The 19,626-nt window shown below is 36.3% G+C and overlaps 1 protein-coding gene across 1 annotated transcript; it reads left to right on the forward strand.

The window, feature by feature from the left end:
* Nucleotides 1-3,248: 3,248 nt before the first annotated feature.
* e2f2 (E2F transcription factor 2) lies at nucleotides 3,249-19,396 on the forward strand. The gene is made up of 7 exons (XM_051868989.1): nucleotides 3,249-4,009; nucleotides 12,645-12,747; nucleotides 13,029-13,248; nucleotides 14,004-14,165; nucleotides 14,455-14,569; nucleotides 16,694-16,874; nucleotides 17,146-19,396. Exons 1-7 carry the CDS (start codon nucleotides 3,743-3,745, stop codon nucleotides 17,403-17,405), a joined length of 1,308 nt encoding a protein of 435 aa, XP_051724949.1. The 5' UTR covers nucleotides 3,249-3,742; the 3' UTR covers nucleotides 17,406-19,396.
* Nucleotides 19,397-19,626: the final 230 nt, after the last annotated feature.

Raw genomic sequence — 19,626 nt, forward strand, 5'->3', positions numbered from 1 at the left:
TATATTCTGTGTGATGCCCCTACAACCGTTATCAATCGCCTTTTTCAAGACAAGGAAAATATATATTAAAAAAAAAAAAAAAAAATTAAAGGGGGTATTGCTGATATCTTGACTGATATCTTAAAATATCGTGAGCCTGTGTTAACCGCATAACTTATTTCAGGCATTTAACCAAAAGACCCATTCAAAAAAGGAAGAAATTTAAAAAATGCCATGCATGTCCATATCTCTCCAGAAGGGGGCGCACTAGAGCAAACGAACCTCCTCACAACATTTTTGTGTACATTGGTTGCTGTAGAAGACCGATATGCTGTGTCACGTGCTTTACTATGACTGACAAGAACTCACAATAGACTTATCTTACTGTTTACTAGTTTGAAACATTCGTTTTATAAATAATCCACTTTGGCATCTTATGTCTAACCTTTTTACTTGTATCCCTAGAACACATTTTTGAAACGTTTGCCAGAGTAAAGAATATGTTGCACTCCCTTTTAACTTAAGTTGATTTGGTAATATGGCATCTGCATAAAAATAACAAAATTTGCCCTTTGGATTTGGTTATGTGAGGTCTTTTTTTAGACCTCATTAAAGCATTTTCTTATGTATCTCAAAAATATTTGACCCATGTCATTAATTTATGTGAAATAAATGTCTGAACAATTCAGGCCCTTACCTATAAAATAATTTACAAAGGTAACAACACATATTTTACAAGTGTTCAGTGCTTTCAGAGATTTTTCTCTTTTTTAAGTGAGTTTAGGACTATTTCTGACATTTCGTAAAGGTACACTATCTAACTTTTATTGCTCAAAATAAACAAAATGTAAACAAAAAATTAATCAACATATAATCAATCCTTCTTTCAAAACGTGTTTTTGTCTTACCCTGATTCAATATGGTAAACCTATTATAAGTGTTTACGCAGGAAATTGATTACATATGTCACTCACCCTTGTATATCTTGTCATATCTGTACGCAGAGAAAAGTTTCTCCAGCTACTTTGTTGCATGTATGGTGTGGCACCAAAATAATGTTCTTCCACAAAATGCATGCAGTTTTGTTTTTTAACCACTAGAGGGCCAAAAGTTAGTATACCTTTAAAATATTTCATATGACATGTTAGTATAGGCTATCACTTAAAGGGTTAGTTCACCCAAAAATGAAAATAATGTCATTTATTACTCACCCTCATGCCGTTCCACACCCGTAAGACCTTCGTTAATCTTTGGAATGCAAATTAAGATATTTTTGTTGAAATCCAAGGGCTCAGCGAGGCCTGCATAGCCAGCAATGACATTTCCTTTCTCAAGATCCATTAGTGTAATAAAAACATATTTAAATCAGTTCATGTGAGTACAGTGGTTCAATATTAATATTATAAAGCAACGAGAATATTTTTGGTGCGGCAAAAAAACAAAATAACGACTTATATATGAAGCTTCAGAGCGTTATGAATCTTTTGTGTCGAATCAGCGGTTCGGAGCGCCAAAGCCACGTGATTTCAGCAGTTTGGCGGTTTGACACGCGATCCGAATCATGATTCGACACAAAAGATTCATAACGCTCCAAAGCTTCATGAAGCAGTGTTTTGAAATCGGCCATCACTATACAAGTCGTTATTTTGTTTTTTTGGCACACCAAAAATATTCTCGTCGCTTTATAATATTAATATTGAGCCATTGTACTCACATGAGCTGATTTAAATATGTTTTAGTACATTAATGGATGGATCTTGAGAGAGGAAATGTCATTGCTGGCTATGCAGGCCTCACTGAGCCATCGGATTTCAACAAAAATATCTTAATTTGTGTTCTGAAGATGAACGAAGGTCTTACGGGTGTGGAACGGCATGAGGGTGAGTAATAAATATTATTGTTTTTCATTTTTGGGTGAACTAACCCTTTAACTTTTAATTTTATTTCCACGTGTGAATTGAAACGGAAGACTTTAGTCATATTTTAAAATATATGTCTTTGTTATGTTAATAATCAGCTGCTTAAATGTACATTTTTGTACAGTGGCACTGAGTTGCTCTTAGGCGCCCCCTCCACCTGGTGGCACCCTAGGCAACCACCTAGTTCGTCTATGCTTGAAACGGCCCTGTCTGAGATATCTGACAATTATACAGGTCACCACATTATCTGCAGAGGCACTAAACCCATCTATGCCTATTACATCAAAACAGAGTAATTTACGAGAAGGGCATTTTTCTGCCTCCACCTTTTAAATATGTGGGGCATTTTGCCACAGCCCTGGTTAATTTTAAACAACTGCATTTCTAGAACCCATTTGTGGTAAGAGCAACTGGCGAATTATAATGATTTTACCGTGTGATAAGACGTTCCTAATCAAACTGTTGGTGTAATACGATCACAATCACCATTTAACTTTTGTGTGTATGTGCTGTTTTATTATATGTTGGTTCAGTATGTCATATTTATTTGTAGTTGTTTTAAAAGCTGGCTATGATTGCTTCACTGCAATAGTTTATTTGGAAGGAAGGACTATGCCTCTTCTAAACACTACAAAGTACAAAGCCATTATTGGGCAAATGGCTGGGTGGGAGAGTCTCAGCAATCATCTGAAGCATGGTGGGGGGTTCACTTTTTGTGCCAGATGATAAGATCCTTTCAAGTGTAAAGGTTCTTTTCTGTGGGGTTGTTTAGGGCTTTAAAGCTCTTGTTTTCTCCTTAAGTCTCCTTTCACGGAGTCAGGCCACGCCAGAGTCAACTATTCTCCATTTTGCCGTTGAAAAACATTGACATTTAAGATTAACCTATGACAATGATTAATTTTCAACCCATGGAAACATAATGGGCATGCTGTAAAGTCATCTATCAACTTTATGATGTATTTTATCTGTGTAAATGCTTTGATGATTGTTTTATGTGCTATTTTTTTATAGAACAAATATGTATTTTAAGTGATATGAGTTAATTTGTGAGTAAACTGTTCGTTTTTTATGTATAATATGAAATATATTTATATGAATTATATCTATATGCTAAATCTAAATATGATTAGGATACGTTTGATAACGCTATTGTTGTAATGTCTGAAGAGTATTCTGTTCACAAAAGAGATGAAAAGGGCGCTGTCTCTTTAAGAGGAAGAACGCCAGGCACCAACTGTTACATGTAAATATATTCAGAATCCGAACGAGTGAGGCGTGCCAGCAGCCAATCGCTGAGCGTCTTCAACCGCGGGAGATCCAAATTTCGCGGGACGTAATTTGGCGCTAAAATAGCAGTCCTCTGTTGAGCTGATGTCAAAGCAAAGCTTCTCTACCGGAGAGGGATTACAGACACACAGGAACGTTTTCCACCATCGCCGGCTTTACGCAAAAACTACGAAAGGAACCATTTCTAAGCTTTGTTTACCTTTTAAAGGTATATTTATCAAGTTGAATGACCCTGGTACGTTTAATATATGTTTAAGTTATTTGCAGTATATTAAGACATAACAGCCTCTCTCGTGCCACTACAACAAAGGACCCTGGGAGAGTTTTGTGTATGTCGAATGTTTATATATCTTTGTCATTTTCACGCATAATTTATCTACAACTTTAACAGTATTTATTATACAAAAGTGCATATCGTCTGTAGCATTTGCAGTCTTACTCTTTTAAGATATACATATTCATTTTGACGGTTGATTCGTTCTGCAGTAAATTATAGACGCGATTTGAGTAATAAACGAGTTTCTTTTGCGTCACTTTCGCGGGTTTTCGTGCGCAAAATGATGCGGATACCCAGAGGGATTTCTCCTGCTTCTGGGAGAGGAGCAGTATCTGGACTCTCGTGCCCACAGAAGAAAATGTTCTCCGCGGTGAGGACGGAGTTTTTCAACACGGGACTTGCAAGCCCACCGATGAATTTGGTACCGGCTGGATACTTCACTCAAATCGGGAACACAACAGCTGCGGAGCAGAGACCCAACTGTTTGTACGCAACCCCCCACGGGCCGGAACCTAAGCCGGTGCGGACCTCTTCCGGGCGACTGCCGGTAAGCCTCTTGCGATCGCCACTCCAATTCTTGCTATTACGTTATGAATGCGCATGTTTCCTGTTTCATGTCGTAGTGCAATAATAATGTCATTTACTAAAACATGACTACAGTCACAACGTGAAATTCATGTCCTACAACATGAAAACTTCCCGTTTCTGGCCTTGGCAGGGGGGTTTATCTGTACCATCATTTCTGGTGTAATGAAAATCTGTCGGTTCTTGATGAATGAATAAAACAGGCCAGTAATTGGAAAGTATGACCACAACACAGCATGTATATTTCAGTCATGACATTAGGATAGGACCTTTAGATAAGAGAGTGTGGCAAGCAATTTATTTCTTAAAACAAACTAGTCGTCCTTCTGTTTTACATTCAAATAAAGTTCTTATTGTTTTGCTATTAGTCACAATATAAACCTCAGGGTCAGGGTAGCGAAATATTTAGTTTTTGACAGAAATTAAAACGAGGAGGAATGGAAGTACAGCGAGTTCAAATGATTAACAACATATCATTTGTTTAGCTGATGTTTACAAAAAAGTTCAGTAGAAAAAACTCTATAAAGTTGTGAGTTTTGAAAATTACATGTGATATAGAACTTTTATGCAGTGCATGTCATTGTAAATCTCTCACTCACACAACCCCAGGTTCAAATGTGAATGGGTCAATTTATTTATTTTTTTTGTCCAAAGACCTTAATAATAATAAAAAACAAAGGATATGACATCCAAAGTATGTAAGGTAGTACAGCTAGATCTCATTTATTGAATCCAAAAGGTTAAAATTATATTTTTCCACATATAAAGGTATTTTAAAGATTTTGAAGTGTCAAAAGGTCATTTGGTTTAACCGTCCAAAGGCCAATACAGCCATTTCATTTGTGATTAAAATATCTTAAAATGTAATAAATGTATATATTTTTTTTTTATTCTGGCATGATTTTATAACTTCATATATCAACCGTGTGCAAAATGGTATTAAAATTATGTGTAGAAGTCGTTGCTTTGTTATGAGAGAGAATGTCTGGAAAAATGAATTTCATTGATGTCATTCGGAGTAACCAATATAAAGGGACCATTTTGGATTAAGTCATGCGGTCAATATCATGTGACAGGATGTGACATCATTCAGACACCTGCAAAGGACCACATGGTTGTGAAGCAAAGTAACTAACTCTCTTTTAACTATTTGAAAAATTCATGTTTTCACTTGCTCATACACATGTCCCGAAACATCAGGTCATTCGGTGCAACCGCTATAAAACATGGAAAATGTTGTAATATTTTAAAAGCTTGTTCTAAATATAAAATGTTTGTCCTTTTGCAAGCAAGCTAGCTAGCTAGCTAGATATCAGACTGTTAGCATTGTTTGAAAATATCGTCATTCGGTATAACCAAAAGTGTCATTCGGTAAAACCAAAATTTTGGTTAAACCGAATGAATTTTTTGTGGACAAATTTTGTCCATCTTGTAAAAAATGACAAAAGCAGTGATAATTGATTATTAAAAAAAAAAAAAAAACACTTAATAAAACTTCAAAATTAATTTTATCTCCATTATGTTTTTTTACACTTTTAAAAACCTTATTCGTCAATGACCCATATAATTCAATATGGCATCTACCCTGACTAAAACCTATTCCATGGTTTCTGTTAAAAAATTGCTAATTTATGCGATTGAATTCTGTAGGGATCTGTGGTTCAAATATCAATATTATGAATACACACTGTTCTTTAATAAACCGGTAGTGTCTGTACAATTAGAACTATGATAACTGGAATAAATACTAGTAACAAGCAACTAAAGAATCAGTACTGGTACGTAATTAATCAGTAGCGTTAATGAGATATGAACCCACAACAATCAGAATGCATACAAGCCAAAAGGTAATTGTTTATATCTGAAACACTGATCACCATATAATTCAATGACAAAAATGTGCAATTTGTTGGCAGTGGAAATCATTCATAGTTACCTTGACGTTACTGGGAAATGACTAGTTGTAGGAAAATACTAGTACCAGTATCTAATGAATAGCTACTAGTGAAATTGAAAAAAGCTATTCTCTATTGCTTTACTAAAAATAAGTGCTAGTAATATCAAAATTGTTTAACTAATTAATTTTAAGGAGTGAATGTTGAAGTGGCTTGCCATAAGAGGGTTATTTCAATGGGGGGGATGCGGCTGAAGCTAATAGATGGGGGAAGGGTGCTTTACAGCTTCTGAACTGGACATTATATTATATGGTTCATAGTAAAATACTAAAGCGGGGGAAGGGTCTTCAAAGGTAAAGTCCTCAATACAGAACCTTTTTATATTTAGCAAACTATATAAAAGATAATGAATAAACATGAATGCTCCCATAAAGCCAGGTTCATTAGACTGATCCCCAAACTGGTTAGTCCTGTATTTGTATGTTTAAACTCTTGACTTTTGCAGCTTTTAAATTATGCAGCTGCATTTGTAATTATCACTCACTCTTTTTCCTGCGCCATTGTACACCTGTCTCACCATTCGTCCACACAGAAGCTCCACCTGTTGAAAAGGTCAAAAAGGTCAGAGTATGTTCTTCAGGAACTGCCTGTGTATAACTTCTTTCTGTGTTGCTTGCTGCTTCCAGCTGATAAACAAAAGGAACGATCACAGACTCACACTGCAAAATATGGGGCAGGGCTGATAACAGACTGGGCGTCTGCATTGGAGGACTGATGCACATGCCTCAAACTCTGACATAGATTATAATAAGCCTGTCTCAGACTGCTTCTCTGGATTTGAATAGGCTCTGTTACAAAAGAGGCGTTATCAGTAAAATTTGCACATTACTTTTTATGGATCTAAAACAGAGATGCTCACATTTTGATGTTACCACCAGGAAATTACCTGATATTTTTTTTTTTAGAAAGTCTTGTACATGCAATTATTTTTATTTCCCCCACCCCATCCATTGCCAGGTTACTGGTTTGCATGTAAAAAGGTAAATCAGGATATTTAAACAATTATCAGCGTATTTGTTTGCATGTAAACATCAGTAACAACTGACAGTTCAGGATATTTAATAGCGTTAGGCTTTCCCAGATGTTATCACAGATTAGGTTAATGTTATCAAGTCAACATTTATTTATCAAATGCACAAGTACAACAATAATTGCAGGCTACATGCAGCAGTTAAAGTGTTAGTTTACCTAAAAATGAAAATCGTCATAAATTACATTGTTCCAAACCCGTAAGACCTTCGTTCATCTTCGTAACACAAATTAAGATATTTTTGGTGAGATCTGAGAGAATTCTGACCTCCCTATACACAGCAATGTTATAACAAATTTCAAGGCCCAGAAAAGTAGTAAAGACATCATTAAAATAGTCCATGTGACTACAGTGGTTCAACCTTAATGTTATGAAGTGACGAGAATACATTTTGTGTGCAAAAACAAAACAAAAATAACGACTATTCAACAATTTTAACAATGTCTTTACTGCCTTTCTGGGCCTTGAAATTTATGATGTTGATGTGTATAGGGAGATCAGAAAGCTCTTGGATTTCATCAAAAATATCTTAATTTGTTTTCTGAAGATGAACGAAGATCTTACGGTGTGGAACGACATGAGGGTGAGTGATTAATGACAGAAATTTCATTTTTGGGTAAACTAACCCTTTAATAATGTCAGGGTTATTTCGGCAAGCTCCAGAAGAGGAAAATAAAGACTAGAGAATTATACAATAGAACCAAACTTGAGGATTGAAAAGGTCATAGAGATCACTAGGTCTCTGGTTCACTCCAAATCTCACGTGCCCGAGATCAAGTGATCACCATGTTGAGGAACACATGATTTGGCTTTGTTTTCTGAGATCCTAGTGACACCCTCCCCCCGATCCCTGAGTCCCTTAGGTCGTTTTACCTCATTTCATTCTCTTAATTTACCTATTTCCCCATGCGGAGCCTTCAGTAACCAGGTGTTGCATCAACAAGGTGGGTGATGGGATTCAAGCTGTTTAACTTGTGTAATTCAGATCGCACTGCATAGACCCGTCTGGTCACGTTTTGTATTTGAAAGTGTCCTTCCCTTACGCCCTTTTCATCTGGACTTCCCCTTTAGCTTTTACCTGTGTCTCCCTTTCACTTTGACGCCTCGAAATACGTCACTGATGCAGAATGACTTTTCTCACTCTTACATTTTGAGTATAGTGTGTGTGTGGTTGGGAGTGGCACAGTTTGCAGGTCATTCTCTCACGTGTGTCTGTAGGCGTACAGAAACCAGTTTTTTCAGGCAGATTGTGTTTGTTAAAACACCTCAGATTAGTTGGAAAGTTACTCAATAACACTGTTTAGGACTCTTCATTCCCCACCTCCAGTGAGAAACTCAGTTAGGCCATTTAGCGTGGGAGAAGAAGGGGGAGGTGTGACCTAATGTGCAATAGGCTTCAAAGAAAAAGCTTGTTAATGTCTCACAAGAAATGTAACGCATATTAGAAATGTCAAAATATTTTAACAGAGCCATGTTTATCGGGCAGAGATGAGTAAATTGTCCTCGGCTGCATGTTAAATATCCAAGACTCTTATAGCACACACAGTATGAAAACCATATGAAACCAATGAATGAAAATGAGCCTGTGCAGAATAGGCAAAGACTTCATCTTTCACAACCAGAGTAATTTGATAAGAATTTGTGCCCAGTTACACTGCCATTCGAAAGTTTGGGGTTAGTCAGGTATTATTATTGTAGTACTAATAGTAGTATTTTATATTTTTATATATATATATATATATATATATATATATATATATATATAATTTTTTTTTATAAAGGAAATTAATACATTTATTCATCATTAAATTGATCAAAAGCGACAGTAAATACATTTTATAATGTTCCACAAAAATATTGAGCAGCACAACTGTTTTAAACATTGATCATACAAAACGTTTCTTGAGCACCACATTAAGAGTATTAGAATTATTTCTGAAGAATCATGTGACACTGAACACTGGAGTAATGGCTGCTGAAAATTCAGCTTTGCCATCACAGGAATAGTTACATTGTACAGCAGAAAACAGTTAAATTATAATATTTCACTATTACTGTTTTTACTGCGTTTTTGATCAAATAAATGCAGCCTTGGAGAGCATAAGAGACTTCTGTCAAAAATATTAAAAAATGAATCACCCCTAACTTTTGAACAGTAATGTAAATATGTCATCTATGAATAAAGAACAATAAGTGGGGTTTTTGTAATGATGAAACATCCTCTAAAAGTTATTGGAAATGATCAGGTTTTGTGTAACTTTTGTTGAAATAGCTGTTCGTGAAACATTTCCGACTATACGAGCATTGTGCCATGGCAGTGTTGAGAATTTCGCAGGGTTTCATCATGATCTCTGTGAATATTTCTTTTTATTCTTGAGTGAGATGAGAAATGGTGCAGATCTGTCTTTAATTAATTAAGTTATTTAATTCTGTTTAGGAATGAGTAGGGTATAAGAGAGATCAAGCCAATATTGTTTTTCTGACTTGATACCGGTAGCTAACTGATCATATTTTTATATTTAAGTGTCTGATAGTTATAACTGATATGAAGAATAAGTTTTATGGTTGGATTTTTGACACAATGATAACTAAATACAGTCATTATGAATATTTTAATTATATTAATAAGTTATTAATCTTAACCCATTTAGTTGCAAAGATTGCATACAGACCATAATTGTCACACAAGTCACCACATGCGGTTATTTAAATTCTTGTTTTATCTTGACAAGCTATATTTACATTGTGTATTTGCCAGATACTTTTATCCAAAGGCACAGATGCAGGGTCAGGGATATATTGATTATTAAATTCTGTATGCTTACCATACACACACACACACGCACATGGGCATTTGTGCTATCCTGTATATCCACTGCTGTGTGTGGTGTTTGCTTTACTCTGCGGATTTGCATATCTTTAGGAAACTTCTGAGCCTGGAGCGGTCCCACCAGTTTCTGAAATCTGTTTTAGTTGGTAGTGGTTAATGCTTGGATTTCAGTGGGTATATTAGGGCTGCTCCCAGATCAGTGCTTTATAAGTGAATGATTTAGCTTCCACCCCATCCGCTCTGAGCCAGCATTTCTCACTTCTCATTTCCCACTGACACAGGAAACAGGCAGAACCAACCACAAACTCTTACAGATATGAGATGCTGCTCTTCTGAGAAACAGAACCACACAAAGGTCCCCCTCTCACACCCAGGTGGGGGTGTGTTCATCATGAGCCAGTCTGCTGTGCTAAAGCATGGTAACAGCTGACTTTAACACATATTTGAAGACATGCAATTCAAAGATGCTCATCAAAGTCTTACCCAAAAGCCTCTACTTTAAACTTCTAGTGGTGACTCCAGAACGACTTGTAGTTGAGACATGTATTGGTTTTTGAAACCTTGTTGCCAAGGACCCACAAATGATTTCAACAATCTTAAAATATACATGCAGCTACATACGTTTTCATGTTCAAATATGCAGCTATACTATATAAAAATAGTAAAAAAAAAATTTTAAATGTTGTTTTCATAGCACTAATTAGGGCATTCAAAATGGCAAATTCGAATTTTATCCTTAAATATTACTAATATTTGAATTATATTAGAATTTAGAAGGCATAATTTCAGTTAGGGGGAAAGCTTTTGGCTTGTCTCTTGAGGCCACAAGAGGGCGCAATGAGAAATATTAATACATTGCATTATAAATTGTTTATTCAAAGCAATGAAGTAACACTGTACAAAAAAAGTGCATAACGTTAAATATTTATAAATTAAATATAATTTTGTAAATTGCATAAACAAATGTGAACAAAACAGCATAATGTGTTTATGCATCGTTCAATACAGAGTCAAAGCGCCGATCACAAAGTATTTTTTTTTTATTTATTTATTTTTTTTTTTTTGCATTTAAAAACTTGAGATGCAGTGGAATGGGGGAAAAACCCCTCAAAGTCTCGAGACATGTTTTTTAAAAGTTGAACATTACATGGCTTTCTAAACATGCCGCTCTCCGTTGCAAGACGAGAGTGCAACGGTCAAATATGTCCGTCTAGCGCTTGTTTACATAGAAAACAATGGAAAATCAGTGCAGAAAATGCGTTCTGTGTGAACAGCTTGTTTACGGTTTTGACAACCAAGATCTTCTCTTTATTGAGCTTGCCTATTCCTGCAAAGTTTTGAATGAACAATGGAACATGAAAAACGTTAAAACGCAACAAATCTTACATCATCGTAATCTTGTGCGCCACTGATAAGGCTGCCTTACGCAAACCTAAAGTTTGAATGCACCTTTTTTGGGTTACACTTTATTTTACAGTACATGTACTTACAGTGTACTTGCCCAAGAAAGTACTGGTAATATACGGTAACTACAGGAGTTAGGTTTAGGGGTAGGTTCAGGGTTAGTACCTAGTCATAACCCAGTTATTGTAATTGCTATATTAAGTACATAGTATGTACATGTGGAACAAAAATAACTGTTTTGTATTAGAATGTGGATATATATATATATTAAAAAAAAAAATAGGAGACAAGGTGTAAAGAGTCATTACACAAAAAAAAGCAAAAAGAACAAAAGGGGAAACCGAAAAACGGAAAGATTACACTCCTTCTCTCCCCCAACCACCTGCTCAGCAGCTCCAGATGTCAGTGACAGGTGTAGATGTTGTTCAGGTCAGGACAGTGCAAGCATTTTTGCAGACGCACACAGGATAAGTGAACTGTTCTCAGAGCAGATGTATTCAGTCTTGAGCGAAGTGCAGTCCTGAATGGCATTGGAAATCAAACAGGAATGTGTGGGTGCAGGTTTCCATGTCAGTTGGCTTCTTTAAACCAGTTCTTTGTGGAGTTGGGTTGCTAAAACAAGCCCATCTGCCTGGTGTGGAATGCTAAAGATTTCAGAAATGTGTAAACGTTCAGGTCATGTCCTTCTTAAAAGTTTTAATGGTAAATGGTTTTAATTAATACAGATGGTCATGTCAGGCTCAAAGATAATTTAAAACCCACTGACCAGAAGTTTACAATATCACGTTCTCAGTTAATGTAGTTCTGTTTGTTATATGGACAGTGCTAAATGCAGGCAATGGTCCAACACACATGATCAATGAAGCCACATTCAAAAGTGGTTGAAAACACAATCATTTCTTATTTTTAGTGTAAACACTAAATCATTCTGATCTGTTCCAGACAAAGGGCTGCCTACTCACCTGTTAATCATCCATTATGGTAAAATAACCATTTTAAGTGTACATTTGATCTTACTGCTAAAAAAAATATAAACATTCATGGGTGAATCATTCTTTTTTTTTTTTTTTTTTACTTTTTGATCAATGTCAACTTGATCTTCTGGTGAAAGAACAGACTTGTCTCTGCTGACGTATGACGGATATAAAGTGGCAGTGTGTATATATGGGCACTTGAGGAAAGAGGAGCAATTGTTCTTGTGTTCTTTTCAACATAGCCTACTCCTGCCTGATAACTGAAAGTTTAGTTTAGCAAATGCAATACCAAGGACGCAATGCTAAACTAGGAGCTGTTCATTCAGATGATTTGGTGAAACTACATATTCTACAGGCAGTTTTAAGGCAGATCTAATGAACATTCTCTTGTCTGTCTGTCTCAGGCCAAGAGGAGACTAGATCTGGAAGAGCCTCTTTATCTTCCAGAATTCCGCACACCAAAAGGGAAGGGAAACTCTGCATGTGCAAGGGCACCAAGCCCCAAAAGTGAGTACAACAGAATGATCTGCAACTCATGTAGACGCAGTCACTGTTAGGACAAATGGACCTTTGTTGATTCCGTCCATTTGTTGATTCCAAGACCACAGTTTCCTTATGTTGACTGAGGAGCTGGAAGTTTCTACCTGTTTTATGGCCTCTCATCATAATGGTTTGAAAAGTAAACACACCTGTTTAAGCATCTCTTGCTCTTCTAGTAGTAACTGCAGCTGGTTATACTCAAACTATAATTAAAAGAATGGCTCTTTTGTGTCTCTTTCTCTCTATAGCTCCCAAGTCTCCAGGGGAACGTACCCGTTATGACACTTCCCTCGGCCTGCTGACTAAGAAATTTGTGGGCTTGCTGAGTGAATCGGCTGATGGGGTTCTGGATCTGAACTGGGCCACAGAGGTTCTGGAGGTTCAGAAGAGACGCATCTACGACATCACCAATGTTTTGGAGGGAGTGCAGCTCATCCGCAAGAAATCCAAAAACAACATACAGTGGCTGTGAGTGTGTAGGAAGTTGTCAAATTTTTTATTTATTTATTTTTTTCTTCAGGCAGGATCACAATCCACAATTTTATCATGATTTTTTTTAATGTTGGTTTTTTTAAGACTATTTTGCAAGTTACTGAGCACTACAGCCAAATTAATTTCTCTATTTAAAAAAAATTAGCCTTAAGTTAAATATACACTGATTTTTTTATTAAAGCTGCTTCAGTTTAGTAGAGCAGTTGAGTGACTTTTTCTTTTGTTGTTTGATTAAGGTTAATAACACAAATGGCAGCAGGTTTATTAGGCTGCTGTAAGTTTAAGACCTAATGCACAGATCTAATCTACTGACATGCATCCAAACTGTTTACATTTGATCAAAAGTGACAGTAAAGACATTTTAAAATGATACAAAAAGTTTCTATTTCAAATAAATGCTGTTCTTTTGAACTTTCTAGTCATCAGAAAATCTTAAATTACGGTTTCTACAAAAATATTAACCAGCTGTTTTCAACATTTTAATTTCAACAATGTTTTCAACATTGATAATAAGAAATGTTTCTTGAGCACCAACTTGTATCAGAAAGCTTTCTAAAGGATCATGTGATGTTGAACACTGCTGAAAATTCAGCTTTGTCATCACAGGAATAAATTACCTTTTAAAATAAACTAAAATAGTAAACTGCTTTTATATATATATATATAATAATGTGTGTCATGGTTTTATCATAGTTTCAAAAAGTGTGTTCTCTATATGTTGTGTGCTTTAGGGTCAGTGGTGTGTTTGAGGGCTCATCCTGCAATTCGGAGAAGACCAGCGCTCTTAAGAAAGAGCTTTCTGAGCTGGACAGGCAGGAGAAAGCTCTGGACGACCTCATTCAGTCCAGCTCAACACGGCTACGAGAACTGACAGAGAACAAGGACAACCAAAGATATCCTTTCATTGTTTATGTGTGTTTGTACACTGAAGAACTGAGGAGTGGTTTGTCTCCTTCATGTTTGTGAACTTACTCATACATGCTGTTCAAACAGCATGCGTCCCTGCATCCAAACACTTATGTGGCATAGATATCCATGATCAACATTTTTGCATTTCTCTTAATCGTGAGACTTTTATAGTTCAGTTAATTTAAAATGCAGTAAAGTTTTCGTGACTGAACTGTCAGTCATTTTAAAAGCTGTATTAGATGCCAAAGCAGTTTGTCCTTAACTCAAGCTCACATTAGGATATGTGACCTATCAGGACATTCGTACCATAACCAGCCTGAAAGATCAAACTGTGATAGCTGTGAAAGCACCAACTGAAACTAAGCTGGAAGTTCCAGAAGCATCCGAGGTCAGTATTCATCTAATAGGTCATGCTAATAGGTCCTTAACTCAACCTGCTTGCTATCACATCATTCTCTATAGGGAACAGCTGATTGGCTTCTGTTACAACAGAAAACAATGAGCTTACTGCTCAACCTTCAAATACTTAGCAGTGCAGCACGCTTTCAGAAACCCTCCACCTTCCCCAGCTCCACCTGTATAGATCTGCTATGGGTAATTCATGTACGCTATATTGTACAGCAGCAGCATGTCTTACTTGCTCACATCAATGTGTCGTGTACAGTGCACAGCATAAATTATTACACCCCCTCTGAATAAATACAAAAGATGTATTTTCTTTATGATCACTAATACAATTCATGGAAAGATGGCAAAACTAAAATGTATTAAACATATACATAATAAAAATATGTGTCATTAATAGCCATAAAATAAGTAAATTAGCCAATTTTGTTTAAATTAAGGATTGCAGAAATGAGTACACCCTAGATTTAATTCAACAAATGTATATTATTCTAGCACTTATATGCCCTCCGTAATTTTGAATATACTGCTCTGACCCTTCTTGGCACAGAGTGTACAAGTTCATGACAAATTGTCATATCTGTCCTGTTTAACTCCTGGATGATGAGCTCCTTAAATGCCCTGATCTTTAATGGGGAGTGTTGCTCAACTCGTCTCTACAGAATCACCCACAGGCGTTCAAGAGTTTTAAGATTGAGTGCAATACATGTCCACAGAAGGTGTTTCACCTCGGGAGAATGCATATCCTCATTGTCATGTTGAAAAATGCCCAATAATGCAGGGAATGAGGAAAGGGTAACGTCTTCTGTTTCAAGTTTGTGTATTAAATTACACAGTGGTGTGGGAATTCATGACAGCATTGATAAAGCACAACTCCCTCACACCTTCAGCACTTATACATCCCTATATAAGAGCTTTACTACCACTGAACTTTACTGTGGGAACCAGGCACTTCTCACTGTACTCCTCCTCTAGCAACACCATAACATTTTGGATGCTGTTAGATCCAAAATGATTGATTTGGTCTCATGAGACCAGAGTATTGATTCCCAGAATCTATATTTTGTAAATATGGGCTTTGGAAATGGCTAACTGAATTATTGTGCTTTGGCTACAGTAGGTAGTTCCCATGAGAACAACAACCATGCATGTCATTTCTGCAGGCTGCATCTTACTCTGTGAGATAAACAGTCACTCTTTTCATAGCTTTTGCTGGCTCTGAGACACTCGCTTGGTATTTCTCCTGCTCTTTGTCTAGCAAAAAAATCCCTCATCACTAAATGAAAGCTTAAAATGAAGGCCTGATTATTTCAGGGGCCTTGTCACAAGTCCATTATTTTTGAATTTCTGTGTTACTTTTGCTATATTTTCACACTTAAAACAATGATTTGGTAATCCTCTTGTACCACTTTCCTCTTTTGTGCTAAGAAATAAGCCTCCTGATAGTTCCCTCCCAAGTGGTTCCATTGTTGTCAGCATTAAGTCTGAGAATGATTCAGTGGGCTATATAACACTTTTAATTGTCAAGAAATTACTTATCTTTAAATGTTTTGGTTCAACATGCTTACCTGTTGATCAAACATTGCCTTAAACTTACACCAGAATTTTTTTGTTTTTTGTTTTATTTAGTAACTTTTAGGAGGGTGTACTCATTTTTGCCACACATCATTTTATCACCTTGATAAGAAAATCTTATTTTCCTGAATAATTTTGACATGCTTCTTTGGTAATTGATTAAGCAGACTTGCTGGAACATTACATCTCTAAAGAGCCCTAACATGTCTTCTAAGTAATTGAGTAATTGCTGACTTTCAGAAGTTTCAGAGGGGGTGTACTCATTTATGCTGTGCACTGTATGTATTGGTGGCAGCAAGTCCTGTACTTGCTCTGCAGCAGCAGCAACAAAAACCAACAGCAGCAGCGTAAAAAAGATCTACTCCGCCAAGACCAATGGCATTACCATGCCAAACACTTGTCATGACAGAATTAGATTTAAAAAGTTGTAACAAAGAACTGTGATCATTTATTACCCACTATATGTTTAAAACAATGTTATTACTGCAGAGAGGAAAATTTCAACTTTTTTTTTTTTTTTTTCCTTCACTAGGGCTCGCTGCAGATTTACTTAAAGAGTAAGAATGGCCCAATTGAGGTGTATTTGTGTCCTGAAGAATGTTTAGAGGACGCTAGTCCTGTCAAGAATGCCACACCCAGAAAAGATTACCTACAAACCCCCAGTGCCACCACACCCTCTGTCTTCCTACCTGCCAAACCCCAGCCAGCCGAAGGTGAGACAATTACCAGAAACTTACTATTTCTTATCACTTTCAAAGCAAAGCTAAAAGTGTTAAAGTATTTTGGAACCAATAACAAAAGTTTACCTTTCAAATGTTTCAGTTGAAAAAGTGCTAGTGGGGACATTGTGTACAAGAGTCAGTATAAATAAAGAGCTGTGTATCTGAATCCATCTACAAAACTTTGCTACAAGCTTTATCTTGGTGAATAGATTAATCCTAGCTATAAAATCACAGGCTGAATGGAGTCTATTTCTTTGTACAGGTTTGCCATCAAAGCCTCAGCCATCAATGACGGGCACCTCCCTGCTCGATGTGGAGGGGATTCTGGATCTTCCTCCCAGCCTTCTGCAGATCACCGAAGACCAGCTGCCTGGGATGGCCTTCACATCCGACACCTCTGGGCCTTTTGTTAGCTTCTCGCCACAACTCAGCCACGACGACTACCTCTGGGGTCTGGAGGATGGAGAAGGCGTATCTGACTTCTTTGACACATATGATCTGGGAGATCTGCTCAAAACATGAGGCATCCAGTGTAACAAAACAATAACTGATAGTGTGCAAGTTCAATTGTAATTAGTTTAATTCAGACACAGATCCTATGAAGTTTTAAAACACTCCTTCACATTATGACAGATGGAAGAGTTTATAAAATGCACTACTGAATTGGCTTAATTGGTTCTGTTTCTGATAAAGACAGAGTAAATTTGGGATGAGGCAGTGTCTTAATATTTTAACTACTACCGTTATTAGAATCAGACAATATTGTCAACAAGCGCCCTCTAGAGGAGATTCGTGTGTTAGGTTTAGTACACTATGAAGCCATATTTTTTTTTATTTCTGTCAGCCATATTACCTACAGTAAGGTATTTTGCTTGTATAGTTTAGTTTTTGAGAAAACAAAAATTGATTTGTCATGTGATTTTAATTATTTCAATTTTATAAGTTAAATGTTCGCCCATTGGGATTGTTTTTGGTCATTATTACTTTTTGTACTGACCAAAGAAAATCAGGCCTTGCCTTGTCTAGATATGAGCTAGAACTTGTCTAGATAGAATAAAACTTACTGTTTATTAGTAATTTTTGAATAAGATGTATGAAACTCAGGTAATTTTAAAGCTTTTCTAGAGCTATAATTATTGTAGTACTGTCAAACATTGCCAGTAGAGGGCTGTGTGACCATTTTTTTCAGGTGTTCGCAAACAAAGGTGCTTCTGCAGATAAAATGTAGACTAGTGAATGAAATTGTTTTAGACTGAAGATTTAAGAGCATGTATGGGGGGAATCTGCTTCATAATCGAACTGAACCAGAACCAGAGATCTGAAAACTCTTCTAAAACAGCAATTTAGATCCTCAGATTTTAAGAAATGGGTGTTTGTCTGTTCATTCTACCTCCATCTTGTAGTTTTAGACACTGTGGTATTATTTTGATCTTGTAACAATGGGCTTTCCTATGGCACTGAATAATGATTATGTAGTACTACATAATGCCTCAAGAAAGAAGGTTGTACCATTAAAACCTCAGGAAATGTCCAGATTTGGCAGCTGATTTTTACATTTCCAAATGATTAATTCAAAGTGATTTAAATTGGTGCTTTTTTATAGTCTTTTTGATGCCTGTAGAATCAGTTTTTCCTGAAATTATTGTAATTGAGTTCTCTCTAAGTAGTTTAGGGACCTTTAATGGGATCTGGCAGAACCCTTTGATACTGTTTGAACATTGAACTGCTGGGAATACAAAGTGAACTTTGTTTCCTAGGTTGTTGTTTTTTTTTTTTTTTTTTTTTTCCTTTAGGAGTTGGGATTCTTGCCCCACCTGAATGGTAAGTTTTATAGCTGCAGAGACTAAGTTGAAGTTAACCGTTTCAGTCTGGTGTGTGTAGAAATACACTCATTGAAAACACCCTTCTTAAATGCAGAGCACATATGGGTTGGGAAAATATGGAAAAGCTTGAATTTTTTACAACTAGATTCCCACACCCAGTTCTACAGTGAAATAATTCTTCTGTAGCAAGCATTTCTCAGTGAGACTGAACAAAAGACTTGTATTCAGCAGCATTCTAGAAAAAGTTGAGTTGGTTCAGCATTTGTCAAGGGGTTGGGTTGGGTTTTAAGAGCAGTTAATCAGATTTGATTAACTTGAACATGCCTTTTGAAGTGTGTACAAAAGTTTTACCTGGGGTTTGCAACTGTCCCAAATGCGGACATCTGTCCTGTCCTTACAAACTTGAAAAATGTGCGTCTGTATATGCATGAGTGCTGAAGTGTGTACTAAAAGTTGGCAGTTTTGTGCATTTGATTAGTTTATAGTTGTTTGGGATGTTTTTAGATAAGCATTATGTTTTTAAATTGTACAGAATAATAATTTTGTATTTATAGGTTTTGTATTTGAAGGAAATTGGTAATTGTCTCAGGATGTGTCATTTTTATAAAGTCCGTCTGTTTAACAGGCAGCACTTAATATGTGATATTGTGGTGTTTCAATGAATAAAGCCCTGGTGTAAAGCTCAAAGTAGTATTTTGTGTGCAAGCATTTTCTGTCAAAAGTTATGGTTGTGCTCGTTATGCACAAAACAAAATTCCACATGGATTTATGCAGCTGCATTAACATATGAGTCAGTGAAAATGACACAAACATCAAGACTGACACAAAACAGACAGATAAATCTGACTGATAAATGGCAATGCAGTCTTTCTTCATTCCAAGTCGTCTGAAAATGTTATATGGTTACAAAATGTTACACG

This window comes from Ctenopharyngodon idella, chromosome 17 (genome assembly GCF_019924925.1).
Source record: "Ctenopharyngodon idella isolate HZGC_01 chromosome 17, HZGC01, whole genome shotgun sequence".
Classification (NCBI taxonomy): Eukaryota; Metazoa; Chordata; class Actinopteri; order Cypriniformes; family Xenocyprididae; genus Ctenopharyngodon; species Ctenopharyngodon idella.

Excerpts from the sequence above, each read along its gene's own strand:
- e2f2 (XM_051868989.1), top strand. The coding sequence starts at position 3,743 with ATGATGCGGATACCCAGAGGGATTTCTCCTGCTTCTGGGAGAGGAGCA. Across the intron at positions 12,748-13,028 it reads AAGGGCACCAAGCCCCAAAA|CTCCCAAGTCTCCAGGGGAA; the intron begins GTGAGTACAACA and ends TTCTCTCTATAG. Across the intron at positions 14,570-16,693 it reads AAGTTCCAGAAGCATCCGAG|GGCTCGCTGCAGATTTACTT; the intron begins GTCAGTATTCAT and ends TTCCTTCACTAG.